The sequence below is a fragment of the Emydura macquarii genome, unplaced genomic scaffold (genome assembly GCF_026122565.2).
Source record: "Emydura macquarii macquarii isolate MOO-44397 ecotype Brisbane River unplaced genomic scaffold, CSIRO-AGI_Emac_v2 contig_3517, whole genome shotgun sequence".
NCBI lineage: Eukaryota > Metazoa > Chordata > Testudines > Chelidae > Emydura > Emydura macquarii.
In genome coordinates, this window is record NW_027133654.1 from 5,351,752 (window position 1) to 5,374,860 (window position 23,109).

The following is a 23,109-nucleotide window of genomic DNA, read 5'->3' on the forward strand; positions in this document are numbered from 1 at the left end:
AAATAAATGGTGTCATTAGAATGAGAATAGCAAATAAAGCACAGTAAAATGTGTTTATTTTTGTTTTAAATACTGAACATTATTCTATAGGAATAATCAATAGAGGACCAGATTGCACATTTTGCCATGTTGGCAATCCTGTTTTAAATGAATGGTTCCACTGAAATTAAGTAAGAGTCATACAATGTAGCCTTATGTAAGTATTTTTTCACGTCATCTATGTACAGTGTATTTTATTTATATTTATATAAAGTTCTTAAAGAAAACACTAAGCACAATTAAGTACAGGCAGCCAGAAGCCACATATTTTTATTTAACTTTGTAAGTTTAAAATATTGTATATTCACATACAACACGTAGACTGTTCAGCTTGTTTCTTCTGTTTGAATGCTGTGCTTTAGTAACAAGTGTCTGTACTTTGCAATTTGTGCACAAACTGAATATTACTTAGCTTCTATGTATGTCCTTCAGAGCTTAATAATACATTCAAATTGATAAAAATCATATGTTTAAGTACTGAAGACAATCAACTTCAAAAACCTCACTGAAAAACAGTAGGAATCATTTCTTTTACACTGCTCTTAAATCTTAAAGTCAACGTTTTTAGTGCTGCAATTTTGAGTTATTCCTTTTAAAAAGAGAAATCTAGAGAGGGGGGGAAAAATCTACCTAAAATGTCATTCCTAAGTCAGTTAAATTCTGGTGGGCTACAATATATGTACAGTATATAAATATATTTATTTATGTATATATGTACACAGACTAGTTAAACGTTCATTATAAATAGAGTTGTTTTAACTGAGGCTGTACAAAACTAGCCAGTTTGTTGGGAACATGCAAACACAGTATGGTTCAACCTAATAAAAACAAATGTTTAGCTCTGGGTTTTTTTCCCATGTAAGTTTTAATCATGTAGATTTAGCTGATTTAACCACAAAGTAAAGTTTCCCAGAAAAGGTATAAAATCTGTTCAACACTAGCTATAATGAAACTCAAACTCACATATGGTATCTTTTAGGTAATTAATTTCAAGTATTCTTCTCATGTCAGCTCAGTCTAGACACTTTAGTTTTGCTGTTTTATTACAGTAAGATATTCATCTCTGAACACTAAAGGCCAAGTTATGGCCCATCTGGTATGCACACACTGCAGGAGGAAGGGCTTTCCCTGGCACTGCTCTTACGTGGGTGGCAGCCATAATAGGGCTACTTGTGCTACAGGATCCAGGAAGTCAGTTGTAAAACTCCCGTTTCACAGATTTTAAGGCCAGAAGAGACCACTATGATCCTTTAGTCTGGCCTCCAACATATTCGACAGGCTGTCAACTTTCACTCAATCATTCCTGCATCTAACCCAGCAGCTTGTGGTTGAACTGGAGCATATCTATCACTGCTGACTTTAAGGGGCAGGGATCCCACTGGAAGCATGGTGGAGAGGCTGGACACCTCTGCTTCAGTGCACACTGCCCATAGGGCAGGTAACTGGCCAGTGGCATGCATAAAGCACTACTTCCATGGCCACCAGCCAGTGGCTATAGGGCTACATGGAAGGAGAGCAGATTACACCCATCCTAAGGGTGTTGCAGGGACCTGCCAGTGCATGACCGCTCTCCAGCATCACTGCGGACTTATGCTTCCTCCTGGTATCTTCAGGAATAATGCCTCCAAGCATACCCAAACAGGTGCTACATCTCCTCCCACGCTCCCAGTCTAGTTCCCACTTTAGCAACATTAATTTGCTTCAGAAGTTTTTTCAACGTCTGAAATGATGAATACTTATTAAAACAGCCCAGTCTCCTTTCTTTTATACATTTTTAAACACAAAAAAATAAAGAGGCATTCTATTTCTTACTGTAATGGTGTAAGTGCCCTATAATATTGGTATGGATGCCCTGGTATTAATTGTTTATACAGCCATCATAGTAAGTTGCAGGTTGAACAGTCACGAAAGGCTCAGTTGCTTTTTGATCCTCCTTCATGGACGCGGCTTGGTCCGAAATCGAAGAAAAGGAAAGCTGGTCATGTTCCATTATATGCACTTGGTCCTCTTCCTTGTCCTTCTTCACATAAAACATTTTTCTAAACTTTTTGAGCTCATGTAGTTCACAGAAAGTTTCTAGAACCACCAACATTGCAATGAGGCCCAGCAACAGGTAACCTGTCCAAGAAACAGAGAGAGAGATGGGGTGGGTAAGCTAATGTCTTTTACTGAGCCAACTGCTTTTGGTGAAGGAGACAAGCTTTTGAGCTTGCTCAGATAAAAACAAAAAGCACAGTGGCCTAAAGTATTAGTGGGTAAAGCTGATGTGATAAAGCTTTAACTTGGAGTTTTTCCCATTTATAATCCCTGAACAATTTCCCCCCCTCCTTTCTGTCCTAGGCATAGAATTTTTGGGGACAGAAGAAAGCTAATTTGTACCAGCTGAGCATGTAGCTTTTATATTTTACTTTTTTTAGGTAAGACCACCAAAAATGCTATAAAATGTAATAATTTGCCAGTCATTTTAGTTCACTGTGTTCGGTATGGGAAAGTAAGCAATGACATTCAATGCATAAGGATGTTAACGTCAATAATAATGTATACCATACATAATTTCACAAATTGCACATTCTTCAAAGTTTGTTTGAATTATTACTATTGCATATTGCTAATAAGAGTAGAAGTTTTATGATGTTCAATAGTCATTTGGCTATTACATCTGTTCAATAATATGAAACAGTTAAACGATATAACATGAAATCATAATGTATATACTTATACTTTGAAAAGTGTATGAAGAAAGCCTGTACCATAAAACAAGTGCAAAAGCCTAGAAACGTATGCAAAAAAAAAATCAAAAGTCTAAAATTTCATATAAATGTACAATTACTGCTGGCACTTTTAAAACGGATAAATGTTTCTAATTTTTTCCCCAAGAATTACATAGTGAAACTTTGAAGACTGTATACATATTAGATAGGTTACACTAATTTTACACTTACTAGGTAAAATCCTGCTGGCCTTACTTATACAACATTACCATTGACCTTCCTTGCATATATTGTATGCATTTCAGATTTTGTTTGTGTAAGGAAAAAACAGGCATGCTCTGAGGTTCCATAGTGGACCTGTATTCCAGAGGCCCTGACCAACTCCCACGGGCTTGCATTGGAGCACTTCCAAAAAATCAGGCCTCCTAGGACTAACAATCCATCATGCTCTGTATTTTCCTCTTCAAACACAGACACACTCAATTTCCTGAACAGGACTCCAGGGAATGTAGTCCAACAAGGATTTTTTATTCTAAGTGCTATAACTAGACCACCACTGTCTGTAATTCAGAAATACTATTGCATGTGTCCATATTAATATGGTACTGCTTCTGCGGGGAGTCTTGTGTTAGTAAGGGAAGCAGGAATATACTTCATCATAAATAGCATAGACCCTATAAATCTGTGCAATATAGATTGGTTACAAAGAATACTGTCCAAATGTAAACTGCTGCAATACTTACTGCACAGATTTATAGGACTATACTATTTATAATGGAGTTTATATTTTATATAAAACACCATTCTTTTAAAAAAAAAAAAAAAGCCTAGATTCTCCACAAAATATCACAACCCCCACATTTCTTCCCCTAGAAAACAACTTAAGTCATGAGCCCCATGCTGAGAACTGCTGATCTAAACCAACACCACGCTTCCAGTTAATGTAGCATTTTAAAGCTTTTGTTCATGAAATCAAGAGAGTTATGCATTAAGATACCTTTCTATTTACCTAGGGTACAAAAATGGCAAGGTTATCTGCACTAGGAGCTAGATAATTCTTTCTGAGCTTCCCAACGATTTGAATTTCCACACGATTTACTGGGAGCCCTGAGTTTTCCCCTTATTTCGCAGCAAGGCTTTGATACTGTATTTTGGTTCTCAGCATTTCATTTACTAGGGCTATAGCTCCACTAAAGAGCTACACCAAGACAATTGCCTACCATGCTAACCAATATTGTTTCAGTGTTTCCTTGTAGTCCCTCATCTGTCTGTATCCATCTATTTTTTCTTGTTTTATACTTAGATTGTAAGATCGTTGGGACAGGCACTGTCTTTTTGTTCTGTGTTTGTACAGCTCCTAGCAGAATGGGATCTTGGCCCATAACTAGGGAGGGCTCTTAGGCACTACAGCAATATAAACAGGAAGAAGACCGGCAGTTCAGATTGGGAAGAAGGATTTTTGGTTTTGCCTTTTCTTTCTTAGCAAGCCACTTTCTAATTGATCTTAAAAGCGTTTTCCTTTCTCATTCCTTCAGTGCACAGGCTCCCTACTGGTATAGCTGTGATGTAAATTAACAAGCACCAAAACCAAATTTCTAATCTTCAGCATCATATGCAATAGCTATCTGTTCAAAAGCATCCAATGGCTTGCATTAATTAAGGCCCAAGTATAAAAACAAATGTCAACATTGAATAAAATATATTATTTTCTATTTTTTTATTTTTATATTTTTCATTTCATTTTTTAAAATCCTAAAATAAAAATAAAAATTAAAAATGATAAAATTATGCTTTTTTTTCTTCTCTAAAATGATTTTTTTTTCAAAATCAACTTGTTTCAATTTTGATACATCAGCATTTTTCAGAAAACATTTCTGTTGGAAAACTTTTGACCAGTCTAATGGGAGCTTTTGTGAGGTCTGGACAGCTTTTTTAAAAAGATGTTATAAATGGAGTTGGTCGAAAAAACTGTTTGTAATTTTCTTGAACATTGCCCTTTTTGGACTATCATTTGAAAGTTCAAAGAAAAGGGTTTTGTTTTTTGAAAAAACTGAAGTTTGGAAAATTTCAACCAGCTCTAGTTCTCACTTATATTATCGTGCTTCTTGTCACTCATTTTACTGCCACAGCCTTAATGCTAATTTGGGCTTAGGGTTTTTGTAACGGGAATGCAGGTTGGTTTATTAATTACCATCTGGCAAGACATTATTTCAGTTTATATTAAAACACACAAACATAAAAAAAACCCTCCATACACATGAAAAAAACCCAAAACAAATCCTCCAACCCAGGCAACTAAAACCTTCAACACCCAGTCAAGCAAGTCTCCATTTAATGAACTCCCTATTCAGATGAGTGCTTTTGAAGAGGGCTGGGGCAGAGTGAGGAAGAATCCATGCATTTTTTTTTAATCAACTGAAAATGGGGCACAGGGCCTAGATGAAAGGTAAAGTAACCAGGGAATACAGAGGGCATGGGAGAGGCACTCAATGCCTAGAAATCCCTTTGGCTAAATGACTATTATTTAAATGGTTAGTTTGTTACTTACACGTAATTCCTATCTTATACAGCTCTCTGAATTTTTGATTGTAACCTTCTCCTGGAACATAGTCTCCAAGACCAATGGTGCTCAGGGAAATGAAACAAAAGTAAAAGGATTCCAAAAAGTTCCAGTCATCTTCCACAACAGAAAATACTGCAGCCGGGATAAAGAAAAAGCACGAGACGGTAACAAACCCAAGAATCACTGCGTGGATGATGGCAACAATCTGCTTGGAGAAACCCCAGTGAATGTGGAAATATAGCACAGGCCGTCTGGTGACATAGACTATGATACGCTGCACCACAGCTGTCAGGAAAAGCAGTGTAAAGGGGATTCCGATGACTGAGTATATAATACAGAAGGCCTTTCCTCCATCCGACAAAGGCACAGTGTGGCCATAACCTGGGGGTGGAAAAACAAACAAACAGAGGAAAGGTGTACATGAAATGTGGAAAATAAATTGGAAAAGGCACATACAACTAATGGGGAACTCATTTGCTGCATGTTTTACCATTCTTTTTGTTAGACAAAAGAACCTTTCACAAAACTTAGGTTTGAACTCCGCTACACTTTACATGTATTATTACCGAGGATAATTTTAAACTCTTCGTACAGCCAGACTATAGGGGGTTAACGTACAGTACAAAGCATGAGGGAAAACATATTTCAAACTATGCAAGTCATTTGAAAAATGTTTATTTTGAAGAAAGGGGGTGATGTCTAGTATTCCAAGCATGAGACCAGCGGTCAAGACATCTGGGTTCTATTTCTAGTTCTCCCACCGATTTATTGTTTGGCCTTCAGCAAGTCACTTAGGTCCAGATCCTGAAAAGGTATTTTGGCACTTTGCCACTGATTTCAATGGAAGTGCCTAAATACCTTTGAGGATCTGGGCCTTCACCTCTCTCTTTGCTTCAATTTTACTCACCTGTCAAATGGGGATAATACTTACCTCACAAGAGCATTGTTAGGTTTAACTGATTGTAAAATACTTTGAGGTCTTTAGATGAAAAGTGTTTAAAAGTGAAAATCATCATTATAATTAGCACTTCACATTGCGTTTCTTCCAGAGGGTGTTTCAATGATAATCCACTAAGAATATTTAAAAAAAAATAAATAAAACAAACCTCCACCGCAAAAATAATCAGTTTGAAGGACCTTCACCAAGCTGCAGGTATATTATAAGTATCAATAGTAATCTGTCTAATTTAGAATGCAGGAATGTATATAGAGCTGTACAGGCTGTTGATGCTCAATAACTCCCCGCCAGCCCAGTGCTGAAAACGTATGCAATTATGCTTGTTTATCAAGTCTCAGACTAGAAAGTGCACCATGCCAGACTGCTTGGTTTTAAAAAGTTAACCACAGGCACAGTAAATCCACTGTAAACCATACATGTTTTCTTTATTTGTCAGCTGACAAAATTAATATTTTATTGTTATTGTAGTGGGGTAAGGAAAGTTTCCTGCACTCTAGTGAGGTTTATCATACCTCTAGACAGATGTGAAGTAACATAACCCCAAGCAAGTTCAGACAAACCTTAGCCTCTTTAAAGCTAAAATCTGGTAGTTCATGAAGTCACTTGAATCCCATACTTCTGATCTTATCCATCTAAAAAGTAAGCCATAAGAAAGATACCCTCTTGAAAGTTTTGCTGTGGTCTAAAAATGGTAATAAATGGTAATAAATGTCTTCAAGGAAGCAATATTTTTCTCCAAGAGGCATAGAGGCATTTTAGCTAATGGAAGACAAAATGCAAAATTTGCATCTCTTCTGAATGCCTCACCATTACAACATGAACAAAGCAACCCTATGCAGTGTAATTTCTCTGCATTATATAACTGAATGCATCAAATAGTAGTCTTCAGTCCTACATGAATTTTAATGATGTGATGAATAATTGATCCAAGTTCAATCACTTGAACCCCAGAAAAAGAGTCATGCTGCAGGGCACTTTTTGTTGTTTTTTAAGTTTATAGTGCTACTGAAATCCATTACTTGCCTCAAAGATTTTTAAACACACTAAACTGTTAATTCTGACATACACTGAATGTTTTTATTTTACTGAGTTGTCCCTATGGAGTTTTCTATCTAAATATAACACCATATTAAAAGCAATTGGAAAATTACTACTTTAAAAACATATCCCATCCAGTTAGTGGTTCCCAAGGGTTTTTTTTTTTTTTTTTTTGCCTTTTCCAATAACTGAAGTCAGTGGAACATGCCCTTAGCGACCTTTAAATGTGCCATATGCCAGCCCTAGAGAATGAAGTATTTTATTTATCCACAGTAGCAGTGTAAGCTTGTCCACACCACTGCTTCATCAATACCCATTGTCTGACCAGGGAGGAACCAGGTAAACAGTTTCTTCATTTTCTAGGCCTGTCAGTTCTTTGCTTGAACTGAGATCCCAACAGAGTTTCCTATAGGTCAGCTGAGGTGATGGTTGTTTATCATATGGGTATCTGTTTACTAGCAACTGGACTGAGACAATAAAACTCATTTCACATAGGTCACTACACAGCCAAATGTGTTAAAAGCTATCACCACAACAAATCTTTCCTGGATTTTAACCACTGACTTTGCAGTTAAAGACTATATCCCATTACTTATCCCCTATTGGCTCTTACTCGAGATGTTTTTAAAGTTTTGTCTATGACCAGGCCGTAGTTTCAATTTGTATATACACACCATATAAATAAGAGCAGAGGCAGGTACTACACAGACATACATATTAGTATCATCATATAGTTTTAGAGAAGTTATTTGCATGTCAGACAGTAATTATTTTCATTAGCCATTTTTCCAGTGAATGTAAGTGGAAAGTATAAGACCAAGTGGGAGATCGTAAAAGGAAGAATAGAGAACAGTAGAGGAGAGCTTTAACAATCCTAATATAATACCTAGCTCTTATACAGTGCTTTATCATTAGTAGCAAAACCATGCTCTGAAGTGTCCCTAGCCTCCATTTTCCAGAAACTAGGAATGAGTGACAGGGGATGGATCACTTGATGATTACTTGTTCTGGCATTGGCCACTATAGGAAGTCAGGATACTGAACTAGATGGACCATTGGTCTGACTCAGTATGGCTGTTTTTTTTTTGTTTTTTTGTTTTTATCTCTAAGGCATTACAAAGGATATCAGAATCATTAGCCCCATTTTACTTGGCAGTGACTTGCCTAAGGTCACTCAATTGGTCAAGCCAGAAACAAAACCAAGGTCTCCCGTGTCCCAGTCCAGAGCTCTGTCTACTAAGCCACACTGCGATAGTAAAACCCACACTAGAAGAGTGGGTCTTTGTCCCCGACCAGTGGTCATCCGCATAAGAGGTTTATGAGTTTCATACTGCTTCTAATTACTGTGCTTAGTTTGTCAGATCAGAGGTAGAGGCTTCTTGTGTTGAAGGTCCAAGGTTCAAACCCTAATGTCTACCTACATGTGGTCACTCTTAAAACACCTATATTTAGTTCCTCTATACACCAATTTACACCAGCTGAGGAGCTGACTGTTTTTTTAAAAGGCCACTTTCACCAGATAACTTTTCAGTGAAAAAGAATCCATTATTAGTTTACTTTACTAGTCTTTCCTGATCTCCTGTACTAAATGAGAGCTTTTAAGTATGGGAAGAGAAGCATAGAGGGAGAGAGAGAGAGAGAGAGAGAGAGAGAGAGAGTGTGTGTGTGTGTGTGTGTGTGTAAACTTCTTAGTCACAGATAGTAAGGATGAAAAAGATCTACTGGGTAATCAAGTCTAACCCCACACAGGGAGCATGATTCTCTGCTCTGCTAGTGCTTGAAATGTTTTATCTAACTTCCTCTTAAAACTTCTCTAGCAAGGGCTCCTCAATTACTTCCTTAGATAGATAATTCCATTCCTTAATAGCCTTACTTATTGGTACCCCTTTTTCTAATGTCTTCAACTCAGATTTCCCACTCTTACTCATTCTGAAAAATACTTTACTGTGCAGACTGGTTGATCTGAAAGCAGATATTAATGAAGTAAGGTACTACTCAGCATGCATTGGGGTTGGCGGGGGAGAGGAAGTGAATGTGCCCTTAAATACAGTTTAAGGATTTGTCTACACTTCCAATACTGCTGCTGCGCCACTGTAGCACTTCAGTGTAAACACTACCTATGCAGACTGGAGGGCTTCTCCCACCACCAAGGTAGTCCACCTCCCTGAGAGGTGGTAGCTAGGTTGATGGGAGAATTATCCCATTGACCTGGTGTTGTCTGCACCAGGGGGTTGGTCGCTCAGGGGTGTGGATTTTTCACACCCATGAGCAACATAGTTATACTGACCTAATTTCCTGGTGCAGACTAGGCTTTAGTTTTAAAGTGGTAACTAATTTTATGCAATTACTAGTCATTGTAAAAAATCCCCATGTTTTAGGGCTTGTCTACCTGGATACATCCAGGAAAATTAATCTGAATTAACTGAAGGGGTGAATTTGAAGAGGATTAGTTAAATTGCATTTAACCCCTTTGTGAAGACCCTTACACAGAATCAATTCACTTCCAAAGTGAATTAAATGAACTGAATTAAGGCCACTTTAATACTGAATAACAGTTATAATTTTTTCATAACGCCTATAAATCTTGGTCCTTCATTGTATGAAGTATTAGCAAAATAGAAGCTAGCCATACATTTCAGAGAAAAATCAGGGAACTACACAGATAAGCTAAATGTCACTGTTCAGTCACTTGCTTTCTGCTGCATCTTATTCCCTTCCTTCATCTATTTGTTGCCTCTAAGATTGGTGCACCAAGAGCCTGCACATATCTGGGTCTATATAACTATATAATAAGGTGTCAGTTTCCATTTGTCTGCTGAAGCAATCATGTTTACATATATTACAACTGTAGCCCTAAGACATGCTTTCCCTTATGACAGAAAAGGACTCAAATTAAGAGGAGCAGTGTCCCCACTGTTAAAATTACAAAATTACTTTAATCTGCTAGGGAGAGGACTGGGACAGACTTGATTTGGGTGACTAGAGTTAAAATAGTCCAAGTAACATATTTGGTAACTGAATTGGTGATTATAAAGATATGAAACTTAAGGAATAAATGTCACCCACTTCTGCAAGAAAATTCAGAGACAGAAAAAGAGATCTCTGCAAAACACACAGGGATTGCCAGACTGGATGAGACCAGTGGTCCACCTACCTAAGCATCCTGTCATTGACAGTGATCAGTACCAGATGCTTCAGAGGAAAGCACAAAGCCTGTAACATAATGGAAGTTATTCAACAGCCAGGCCATAGAGGATGTTTTTCTCAACAGTCATTAATGGCGGCTTTTATAACCTGAAAGGCATGGTATACATTTATACACCTTATATATTTTTATCTCATAGGATGTAATAACATATTCTCATTAGGGATGTAAAAGGTTAACCGTTTAAACGGTAATCAGCTGTTTAAATGTTTTAAACAATTGATTGCCATTTAAACTTGGGGGCGGAGGGGAGTGGCAGCTGGGCTGGCTTCCTCTTGCTGCCGGGAAGTGTGGAGCCCAGTGAGGAGATGTGCGGGGGGGAGGAAGGGTCCCCATGAGCAAGAAGAGGCATGGAGCCCGGGGGGTGGGGTGGGTGAGCCCAGCTGTGACTACCCTCACCCCCCGTGCTGGGCTCTGTGCTTTCCTCCCAGCAAGAGCTGCCCAGCTGCAACTACCCTCCCCTCCCAGCATTTAAACATTCTATTTTTAGAATATTTAAACAGATTTTTGATTAAACTAATTATTACAGCCCTAATTCTCATTATCTATACAAATGGATATTCTTTTTCTAAATCTTTTTAAGCCCTCATCCTTTGATACCTTGTGGTAATTACAGACCTTAATTATGTGTTGGGAAAAAATATTTCCTTTTATTGGTTTACATTTGTTGCCATTCAATTACATTAACTGTTCTTTGTTCTTGCATCATGAGAGTAAATAGGAATGCCTGATTGTTTCTTCTCTGTACAACTCATCATTTTATATACCTCTCATTTTTCCTATTACTGATTCCTTCTAGTTGTTTTCATCATCAGTCTCTGTACCTCTTCTATTTCTGCTATACTCTAGTACTGAGAAGAGTATGCCACTGGTTTATATAACAGCATTAGAATATTTTCATTATTTTCTATTCTATTCTTTCTATAGCCATACAATTTGCTTAGTTTTTGGACTTCCCTAAGCAGATGTTTTCACTAAGCTGCCCACAATGACGCTCAGTTCCTTTGCCTAACTGGCTAGTATCTGTTTAGAACCCATCAACATATCTGAGAGGGTCACATTATTTCTTGCAAAGTGCATTACCTTGAATTTGCCAACACCGAGTTATCAGTTATCATGCTTCCCACTTGCTAGTCTCAATTAAATAGTTTTGTATATTTTTAGCTTTGCCACCTCATTGTTCAGTCCCTCCTTCAGTTCATTCAGAAATATTTTAAACACTGTCCTAGCACAGATCTTTGAAGAAACCATGAACTTGACCAATTAATCCTGGTTTTCAATCTCTTAGATTGTTTATAATCTAGAACAGTAGTGTACTTCACAGCCTCCTTAAGGGATTTTGACAAAGGTTTACTGAAAGTCCAAATAAATTATAACTACTAGTTCTCCTTTGTCTATTTTGTTGAAGTGATCAAAGGAATAGGTGATACAGCTCTGAGCTGGATTACCTCCAGCCTGAATTTCCAGGCAGAAATCCCCACATGCTGCTGTGGGAAGTGTCATTTTTCCTGACCCATCCTTTTCTGACCCAAGCTCAAGAGCTTGCATCCATGGATCGATGGCAAGAACAAGGAGGACTGGAGAAGGGTGACATCCACTTTCTTCCCAGAAAGGGAGAATCTGCACTCACAGGACTACCTTCCATGCATGAATCACTGAGGGATGATGCAGGCCAGTTACCTGTTTTAAGTCTCTTGCTACATTGTTTTTGTGTAAGCCTTTGTCATGCTCTGGAACCTATGCTAACGGTGCAATAAACTGATTATGGCTGGATGCTTTCCCCATACGAATTGCTGATATGCTCATAGGTTATATAACCCCTACATACAGCTCTTCAGCACTTCGTTTTGTTTGGAGGTACACAGCAGTGACTCAAGTGATCAGAATCCCACCCTCAGGGCTTCAAACCCACAGCAACGGTATAATTAAAAAGCTGATTAGTGAGTTTATGTAAAATACAGAAGCTCGCTGGGGCATAAATTACGAGGCAAGGGTCACATATTATACTGCATGAATAAAATAAGATGCAAAGGTCACACTATGCAGCACACCCATGCTATGTCAACATGCCATAATGCCTGATCTAATTTAAAATGCATGTGAAGAAAAATGTCTTGCCTCCTGTGTTTCTGTGAGAAAAAAAAAATCAATCAGACAAGGTTAGGATTGGAAAGGAACCAGCTACCGGCTTTAAAATTAAAATAATTCTAGATAGGTTACTAATTAGCTTCTCGACCCACACCTGCCATACAAGCACCTTTACCCTCATTAAAGATGGGGCAGGGAATAATGACTGAAGGAGAAGGGATGGGAAATATCCCTTTGTTAAGATGCACAAATCAATTACAATAGGCAACCTGAAAAGATTTCTCAGCACTTCGACTCAAAGGTTTAAAATACAGCATTGCTACTGATAAATCAAGACATGAAAGCAGAATCGCACATTATTAAAGCAATGGTAAAAATTAAGACAATTTAAGAGGTCAACAATACTCCTTTGATAAACAAATTTGATCATGTTTTCTAAGCAGGCTGACAGAATCCATCAGAGAGGGCAGAAGGGAGAAAGATCGAAACATCAGGAATATAGGAAAAGAGACCATCATTGGGGAAAGAAACAAGAAAAAAAAAAAAAAAGAAGAGACTTTTTTTCCATTTTACAAAAAGGCACCCACGAAAACCGTGGTAGTAAATGAAGGAGAAAAATCAAAGAGGTGAAGGAGATGTCCACAATATGTATTGTGAATCATAGACTGGCATGTTCGGTTCCGAGTGAAATGGTAGCTATGAGTATGTTGTTGCAGTTCTATGCATGAAGGTATAGGACGTGAGATATTCTTTACTGACAATGGACAGTTGAAGTAGATGAGGTTTTGTGTTCAGGTCAAGTGTGCTGAGGTGCATAGGACAGCAGGCGAGGCTTTAGATATGTATATACTATATAACAGCTGATATTTCCAGTAGGGCCCACAGCCAAAATTGTGAAATTCCAATGGCCAATCCCATTTTAATATATTTATTATATTTACAATGTGGTAGTTGAGAGTTTGTGCCTCTTAATATAAATATAGATGAGATAAGTTGGTTGGCTGTTACCATACTGCTATTGATTTGGGGATGAGAGTTAAGATGGTTTGTGGGAACGTTAAATGTCCTGGCTTTCAAACTTTCTAATAATGCTGTTTTAAAACATGGTTTTCTTCTGAAATGGGACTAAATATGCCATTGTGTGATTCCGTATTTATTGTTTCTTAGTGACTCCAGACCAACTGTGTACTCTTTTTAAATAAAAAGCGGTTTGTGTAACTGCTAACCCTGAAACTCAACCTGGAATCTCAAAGCAGGGCTCCTCCTAACTCACACACCACCAACAGCAAAGATTTAATCAAAACTGAAATGTAAAAAAAATCTTGATAATTCATGAACCAGAACAGAACCCAACTCCCTTTCCCAGAATATATTCTCTGAAAAATCACAAGAATAAAAAGTGGTAAAAAGTCATTTTAACCAATAAAATAAGCACTTATGACTTAGTATGCAAAGGAATTAGTTTGTCAAGGAATTCACTTACTGTCTAAGCAATATTCAAATATACTGATATATGAAGATCTACTTGTACTGTGTATAATGTTTCATTCTCTTCTGACAGACTATGTTTTGCTATCGTTATCCAATGAAACCAAAAGACAATTGAATACTTAAAACAAATATTCTGCCAACAAAGTTTGCAGCCTCCTTGGAAAAGAGTGTTTCAATTAATATGTTTAGAAACACCAGAGGCTGAACCACTACAGGCTGTTGCCTCTTTGAACAGAATCAGTTTGGTGCAGGAGAATGTATTATTTCTGCTGGCTGTCAGCGAAGCCTGAAACCTTTTTGAACCCTAAATGTCCAGTCCATGGAGTTTGCATACTAGTTTGCAGCCCCTGAATCCGAGCAGTTTGCATGATGGAGGTTTACACTTTGCCATCACTGCCATGTGGCACACCTGTCACACAGTTTGTTAGATATCTGGTGGCCCTTTAGAAAATGTATGAAGTCAGCCAGATCTGCTGAGAGACGGTGGCTGCTAGGGAGAAGAGGATTAGTGCTAAAAACCAATACATACATGCTCCTTTGACCACTGACCACATTTGCAAAATTTTGAGGGTAAAGACATTTCATGATGCTCCCTTCTAATCTTAAAGTCCATGAGTACAAAAGGGGGAACAGGACTAAGCATAGGGAATCTAGTTACAGTCTTAACAATCGAAACATGTGTGACAGATCCCCAGGGTTAAACCTGGAACTGCTGTGCCCCCTTAATTCTCCAGCCTGAGCTGTCTCTCACAATGCTTTGTTAATGTCAAGCAGAAATCTGCAGGTACTACTATCACTCAGTCAACAACATGCAGGGACATACCCAGTTAAATTACATGAATGCTCTCTAAGCCACTCATGAACCATACATAGGAAAACACCAGCAAATTCTTCCACCCCCCCAGCCTTGCACCCCTGTACATCTGCAGCTGCACCGCTGTTAGGTCTCCCACGTAGTCACTCTACACCAACGGGAAAAAGCTCTCCTGCTGGCATAATTAAACTACCTGCAATGAGTAGCAGTAGCTATGTTGGCAGGAGAGCGCCTCCCATCAACATAACGCTGTCTACACGGGCGCTTTTGTCAGTCAGGGGTGTATTTTTTCACACCCTTGACTGACAAGTTTTGCCAACAAAAGTGCTAGACAAAGCCTTAGGCTAAGCATGATTGGAATCAAATAATTATTCTCACCCCTGCTCATCCTGGGACCAATCTCCCAAATTTAATGTCTTTTCTTCCAAATGTTCTTGTTGCCTTCAGAGTAAGTGGCGGGAGGAGACAGGCTAGGGGCTGCTGTTACTGTCTCCAATTTATACTCCCCATCCACATGCATGGAAAGATACTTTCTCAAACATGGAGTCGGGGTCACATGTTCTACGTACCCTGCTGAGACACAGGGCTTCCATTTTCTATGTGTTTCAGAAGGGTGAGAGTGGATTCTCCTTAATGGGCCATCAACACATGGTTGGCTAGTCCTAATGTAAATCTGTCTTGGGGGTGGTAGTTGCTCCTTTGTTGCCACCAAAAGGCCAGCTGTGGGCACCTCTCAGACTCACAACGTATGTCAGTAACACACACATAGCGAAACTTCATTACTTCACCTACAATGGTAACTCACATAATTCAACAGAATAGTAATGTTCAACAGATCATGACTTCTCAAATGATACCTCACAAGGCATACTTGGTACAAAACACATCATAATCATATCACAGTGGTGAATATGGGGGTTGCAGGATGCTATTTTGAAGTACAGAGTGTCACAATGTAATAAGGATGCTCTTGTCTCCATTGACTATTTTAAAGTACATTTTAAGCTGCTAGGGCACTAACTAGTACCACAAACTGCAGGTTAACAGTTCCTGGAACTTCCCAAACAGCAAAGGACAGCACTTTGTAATTCCACAATGAGACCAGTAGGGTAGTCTTTATAAGGCACCATCTGATTTTCAGATGATACAACTATAGCACAAAGCACCAGCAAGTTTTACAAAGTCTGTATCTCCAGTTGGGGAGGATGGCAAAGAGGATTGTGCTCCTCTTCCCTCCAGCCTCAGGGCCGGTGCTGGAGAGGTCTCCTTAGAAGGGTGAATTTTACCTTACTATATATTGTAGGAATGTCTTTCCACTCTGTTTTTCCTGTCCTATTTACACAGCAGGAGAAACAGCTCTCATTTTAAATATACAGGACAATCTGTAATAAGCACAGTTTTTTTATTTATTTTTTCACTTAAAAATTCTGACAGACCTCCATAATGAATTGTTATAAACCTTGTCTCTCATGTAGAGGGGTAAGGGCATAAAGCTGTCATTTCACATTAGGAAATACTTTAACTTCTTGAACATTAATGAAAAACATGCATTTTACTCCATCTATAATCTTGCTACTCTCATGCTCCAGCAACACTGATAAGATATTTTAAAATAATTTTTTTAAAATGAACTCTGGATAGCTAGATAAGATAAGTCAGTCCGTTACCCTTTTGTCACTCATACCACAAGAGGAAAGCAGCACTCAACACCTGAGAACTCTTGGAAATGATGTAAATGGTAATTTTGCAGAAAATTGTCAGAGATTTTGCTATTCTCAGCTCCTCAACAAGCAAACAGGCGAATGGACAAGAAGTCACAACAATTAAATCAAATAATTTCCCCACTGCTCATCTTGTCAGTGGAACCATCCCTATAAAATCTGATAATTATAACAAGAACAGGTATTGCATTTTAAGACCTCATACTTAAATTTAATGAAAACAGATAGTTCTGATCATATTACTGAAAGATGTAACATTTTGTTGTTCCTGCTGGTATAAATAATTTTGAAGGATTCCCCAAATGACTAAAATATCTAAGAGTCTCATCTGATATCTAAAATATAGGGACATAGGGAGAAAATGGGAAGAAAGACAAAAAGCTAGATTATATTAATGCTATGAGTCTTACCCATCAGCTGAGTTTGCATCTCAAAGCAGAACAGGTGAAGGGAATAAAACCCCCCAACATAGAGGAACTGTAGCTTTATGCTGCTTGGACTCTGGGGGACAAACATTATTAGGCATAAGCAAAATATCCCAAGTGTTTAGCCAGGATTAGCCCTAAAGGACATCAGAGCTTGCTTATTATAGAAAGCTTCTATTACTTTTTGAAATTTTAAGATTAGAACTCATTTGTGTGTATGTGTGTTTATTTGCTTTAACTTTGTAAATAACTCTTATTTCCTGTTCCTATATAATAAATCTGCATATAGTTTATTACAGGACTGACTACAAGCATTGTCTTTGGTGTGAAATCTAAGGTGCAACTGACCTTGGGTAAGTGACTGGTCTTTTGGGACAGAGAGTAACCTGAATGTTGCTGTGATCCTTGATGTAAAGGACCATCTATCACAAAGGTACACTCACCTGGGTGCCAAGACAGATTGGTGTACCCAAGGGGACTGTCTGCGACTCCACATTAAGGCCATTATAGTGTCTGAGGAGTTTATACTTGGTAATAATAATAATACTTGGTGAAATCTAGAGTATAGAACTCACAACCAATTTGGGGTTTGTGCCCTGTTTCCTAACAGTCTGCCCTGAGGTTGAGCCACTGTAGAACCGCTTGATCAGCTTCAACAATGGGAATCCTGCCGACAACTGTATACAAAAAAACCCATGGAACACTGCACCTACCTTCACAGATCCAGTAATCACCCCAAAACACACCAAGAAATCTTATCTATAGCGAGGCATTCAGATACCACAGAATATGCTCTGAGGAGAAAGTCCAGATATACCTTAAAACTGCAGCCACCCAACTATCCCGAGAGACTGCTTCAATACAGAAATAAAACCCCCTCTGACCACATGCCTCTAGTTGTCACCCCACACTGAAACCCATGCAGGGTATCAAACAATTACAACTCATATTGTTGCAGGACCCCACCCTGAAAAAAAATTTCCCTGCACCCCCTCTTCTGGCCTTCAAACAATCCCCTAATCTCTTCAAGCTCATCATCAGAAGCAAGATCCCCACAGACCAGGGGGACCCACCAACTCAAAGAGGCACCAGACCCTGCCAGAACATCAGATGAAAAGCCGAGAGACATATGTCCATTGCTACAATGATCAACATCCGCCCCCCCCCAAACGCACTTTTCAAGATCCATGGGTCCTACACATGCCGATCACAACATGCACTAAATGCTCCAATAATAACAACTATGTGAGTGAAACAAGATAATCACTACGCTCTAGAATGAGGCTGCCTGATTAGCCATGTCACCTGAGTGGCTGCAGAGGCCAGCTGGCTGGCTTGTATGCCAGCAGTAGCAGCTCCCCGCTGCCTTCGCAATACTCATACCCACCGCTGTGCCTGCTCATGCATTACCTTGTTCCTGCTGCTCCTGCTTTGCATCCTGCCTTGCCTCGCCTCGGTCCTGCTCCTGCCTTGAATTCTTTCTTGCCCAATAACCTGCTTGCTCTTCTTCCTGCCCTCTGGGTTCTGGCTCCTGACTACTGACTCCCACTCAACCCGCAGCTCTGGTATCCAGTTTGACACTTGGCTTCAGCTCCTGACAATGGCTCTTACCCTAAGCAGTAGGCCTGATGCCTGCTCTGACCACTAGGCTAGACTGCCCTCGTCCCTGTCAACTCACAAGAAGTTGGTTCAAGAAAAGATATTACCTCACCCACCTGGTCTCTCGAATACATGGGACCCAATATGGCTACACCACCACCACATGCATCTGAGTTCAAGATTTCCTAGAAGCCAGCCTTGCTGAGCCTTCACTTGTAAGTAAATAGGTTCTACTACTTCATCACTACAGCTGGTGCAATGAAGTAGATAAAGGCTGTGTCTTCACAGCTAAAAAAGGGTGGTTTTTTGTTTGTCGCTTTTTTAAAGCCTCAGGGTGTGAGCTATCCTGAGGTAAAAAACACAGTGGAGACAATGCACTTCAGTTTTACTACAAGGTAAACTCACCCTTCCCACCCCATCCCACAACCACGGGAGTGGTATAGGGCTGTTTCTTCTCCTTGAGCTGCCACTTGGACATGGTGGTGAAGCTTGCATGTACTAAAGATCCTAAGAGCGATGACTCAGTGGCTCTACCTCTGAGCCCTTTGCCATCCAAACTGGCGTAAAGCAAGGTTGTGTACTGGCACCCACTCTCTTCTCCATTGTCTAAGCAGCTATGAAAATGCTAATCCAAGACTGTGTGCCACAGGGCATTGGCATCCAATATTGGATGGATGGCAACCTCTTCAACCTCTCTCGACTCCGTACCAGAACTAAAGGAACATCGGCAACAATAACTGAACTCCCGTACGTAGATGATTGTGCTGTAGTTGCACACTCAAAGGAGGTTCTACAAACAGCCCTTAACTGCTTCTCCAAAGCTTATAAAAGCCTACGGCTAACCCTGAACATCAGCAAAACAAAAGTTCTCCACCAGCCTGCTCCTAGTTAATCATCAGATCCCCAAGGAAGTTCTACATTGACATAGAGAAACTGGAAAATGTAGAACACTTTGCCTATCTTGGTAGCCATCTCACAGAGGACAAACATAGATGTCAAGATTCAGCAGAGAATCCGCTGTGCCAACCTTGCCTTTGGCAGACTGTCTCACCAGGTGTTCAACAACCATGACATCAGAATACACACTAGAGACTCTTAGTTTACAAAGCGGTGGAATCCCAACTCTCCTCTCTGGCTGCGAGACTTGGGTGATCTGCAGAAAACACCTGAAAAACCTGGAACGCCAGCACCAGCACTTTCTCTGGAAGATCCTCAACAAAGTGGGGAAAGTGCTGCACTAATGTCAGTGCATGCCTGATGCACTAACATTCTGATGCATGCCTACCAAAACAACTGCTCTACACCCACCAAAGGAGAAAGGAAACAGGGAGACCAAAAGAAATGCTTCAAAGATACCCTCAAGACCAACATCAAGAGATGTAGCATTGACACCACACACTGGAAGACAGCAGCCCAAGACAGAGCTAACTGGCGAAGACTTGTCAGAGATGGAACGACTGCTTTTGAGGAAAATTGCTTAGCCCTGGTCACACAAAAACTCCAGAAAAGAAAGGACAGACAACTGTCATGCAGCAATCGTGGCCCAACCTTGCCTTCCAACACCACCTGCAACATCTGCCAATGAGTCTGTGGCTCTTCAGTCACCAAAGGACCCACATAAAATAAAACCTGTGAAAGAGATCATCCTAGACTCCAAGGGATTACCGCCGATAGGGCTGTTTACCTTACAGTAACACTGAAGTGTATCGCCTCCATTATATTTTACTTTATTTTACGTTCACATGCGTTAGTTGCACGGCTGTAAAAAATGTAATTTTTTTTAGCAGTAAAGACAAGGCCTGTATCTTCTTCACCGCTCAGCTGTAGTGGTGCAAGCAGAGAGTTTCAGCAGAAACTATTACCAAGTGTTACCATGGTTCCCAAAACAAACTAATGAGTGAGTTGAACATTTACCAATAGTTGCTATAGCAGAGGTCTTCAAACTGTGGAGCACGCTCTCAGAACGTTTGGGGGAGGAGGGACACAGCTGGACCTGGGGCCAGCCCCTATGGGGGCAGGGTGGGAGCACCACCCAGTTCTGCACTGCCCCAGGCACGGCATCTGGCCCCAGCTCGGCCATGGCCTTGGCCACGTTGCCCGCCCCCCAACTCAGCCTCGGCCCCTGGTTGCAGCGCATGCAGCGTGGCCTCACTACCTCAGCCCCCGGTCGCATCGCCCAGCTACAGTCTCGACCCCCAGTCCCTGGCTCGGCCCCTTGGCCCACCATGGCCCCCAGCCCTTACCACAGGCCCCTGACTGGGGCCCTGCTCCCAGCAGCAGCCCCCCGGTCCCGACCCTACTCCCAGTCCCAGCTGGAAGGGGGTGGGAGGGGTCTCAGACAGGGATAAGGGGGTGCACAGGGTAAAAAGTTTGTGCTAGAGAGAGATGTCTGAGAACCGTACCACAGATTTTCCTTATATACAGACTAGGAAACAATTATGAAATTTCAGATGCCACTATATAGTAACTGTTGGTAAATACCTACTATATAATGGTGACTGCTGTAGCTTTTCAGACTGTAATGTTTAAACTCACAAGGATCATTAGAAATTGGACTAAGCTAGATGAAGCTAAATTTAGATACAACAAAGTGACACGGCTTACTGCACTGCAGAAGCATAAAGGGTAGATAGAGTCATTGCAAAGGAACAGACTATATTCACAGGAATAAGAACACTGATGAACATATTCTTGTGTCATATTTGAGTACAGCAATGTTTGGCTCAATATGTCACTTCTCAGCAAGGGCATCAGAGAGAAATGCATATTCTCTTTTGTATACCGTATAATGACCTTAAGTGGAAAATGATAGCATTCTCTCATGCCCTGACTGCCACTGGACCTGCTACTCCTGCTCAGTTTGCATGATATATGAGCTAAGAATACAGTATCAACTCAGTCTGAACCATTACACCACTCCAGTGCAGGTCTCTAATTAATTAGCAAGTCTGCATGCAAGCACACATACCAACTGTCACCAAAAAAGGAATCAATTGGAGAAAAGAAAGATACAGAACTGCTGTGATTGTAGTCATATTATTTCCAGGACCAATAAATATGCCTTTAAAAAGGCCTAATGTTTCTGTAGGAAGTGAAAGCCAGGATGTTGCAGAAAGTGGTGGCACTCACCTTGCAATCACACCCCCTGAGAGAGTGGACAACTGGATTTTTCAAGCCTCAGTACTGCCATGTTACTCAGTTTATACAGAATTGTCCAATGTGAAATTCCTCCTAGTAGGATACATTTAAGCCTTGATCCTGACCCTGACATGATCTCTGTGTGGGTAGGATTTGGTCAGAACACAGAGCCCCCATGATTTCAGTTACACTGAGCCAATGTACCATTAAACATTTCAATGTGCTCCACGCAGGCACAAGGTTCCACACAGAGCTCATGGCAGGAGTAAGGACTAAATTTACAAGATTATTTAGCAGATAGAGCTACTATACGTTAGTGGAAAAATTCAGAGTTTAATCTGGACATAAATGATAGTCAAGAAGATTTGAGAGGGTATTTTTCTCCCATTACTATTAATGTTTTGTTTGTTTAAGCTGAAGCCCTAGAATAAGAATTTAATACTGCTTAGCCATAAATTGGACCTAACACCGCAAGGATTTATGGTGATCAAAACTGGATTAATTTGAAGTTTCTCCTCCTCACCCCCCCCCCACAGAACAATAAACAAAAATATATATCTAGAAATATAAACCCACCAGAGCTTTATTATTAGAGTTAACAGCAGCAGAATTTCACATAACAAAGCTATAGTTTGCATATATAGCTATTTTTCCTCCAACCTCAGATTCATCTTTTAATAGAAATAAAAATGAGGGCAATATTAAAAGGCTGCTGAATACAAGCCAACCAACAGGTCAAAGGCAAGGTTAGACTTCCTGAGGGTTGCTTTGAGAATTCAGTAATGGTAACTCCAGTTATTCTTTTATTAGTTTACCTGCCTGCCAGGCAACAGATGGTCACATCTGTACTAGAGTCAAGCTTCTACCAACAAGCTATTTCATTATGTCTGTTGCCTGGTAGAACTCACTCAAGAATCTCAATACTTTAGAGAAGTACAAATGGCTTCTGAAGGGGGAAAGCATTATTTCTAACCAACTGAAACGTTACAAAATGAACAGTTTTTTAAGTTGATGTTTTTGCTTATGCTCTTTGTGCCTCTATGCACAGCAGCATATTCCTTTATACTCTCCATAGCCCCTTCTTAACTATTATTTACCAAGGGCAAAACTCACCCAAGGAAGAGGGCCCACACAGGACTGGGGCTGGGACTGCCTCATACTATGTGTTTGTACAGTGCCTCGCACTATGGGACCATGACCTTGGTTGGGCCCTCTAGGTACTCATGTAACAAATACTACAACTACCCTGGACTTGTTCATTACGGAAGTTTGAAGATTAAGAGTCCACACAGCAGCGTCAGTTACGGCAACAGCAGCTG

The 23,109-nt window shown here is 40.0% G+C and overlaps 1 protein-coding gene across 1 annotated transcript in view; it reads right to left on the minus strand.

Moving 5' to 3' along the window:
- Positions 1-283: 283 nt before the first annotated feature.
- The window catches only part of KCNK1 (potassium two pore domain channel subfamily K member 1), a 44,703-nt gene continuing 21,877 nt past the window's right edge, over positions 284-23,109 (minus strand). Inside the window, exons 2-3 of the mRNA XM_067535921.1 lie at positions 5,299-5,694; positions 284-2,157 (exon numbers count right to left, since the gene is read on the minus strand). Of these exons, the coding sequence (XP_067392022.1) occupies positions 1,898-2,157; positions 5,299-5,694 (656 nt within the window). The 3' untranslated portion in view covers positions 284-1,897. The remainder of the gene's footprint in view (positions 2,158-5,298; positions 5,695-23,109) is intronic.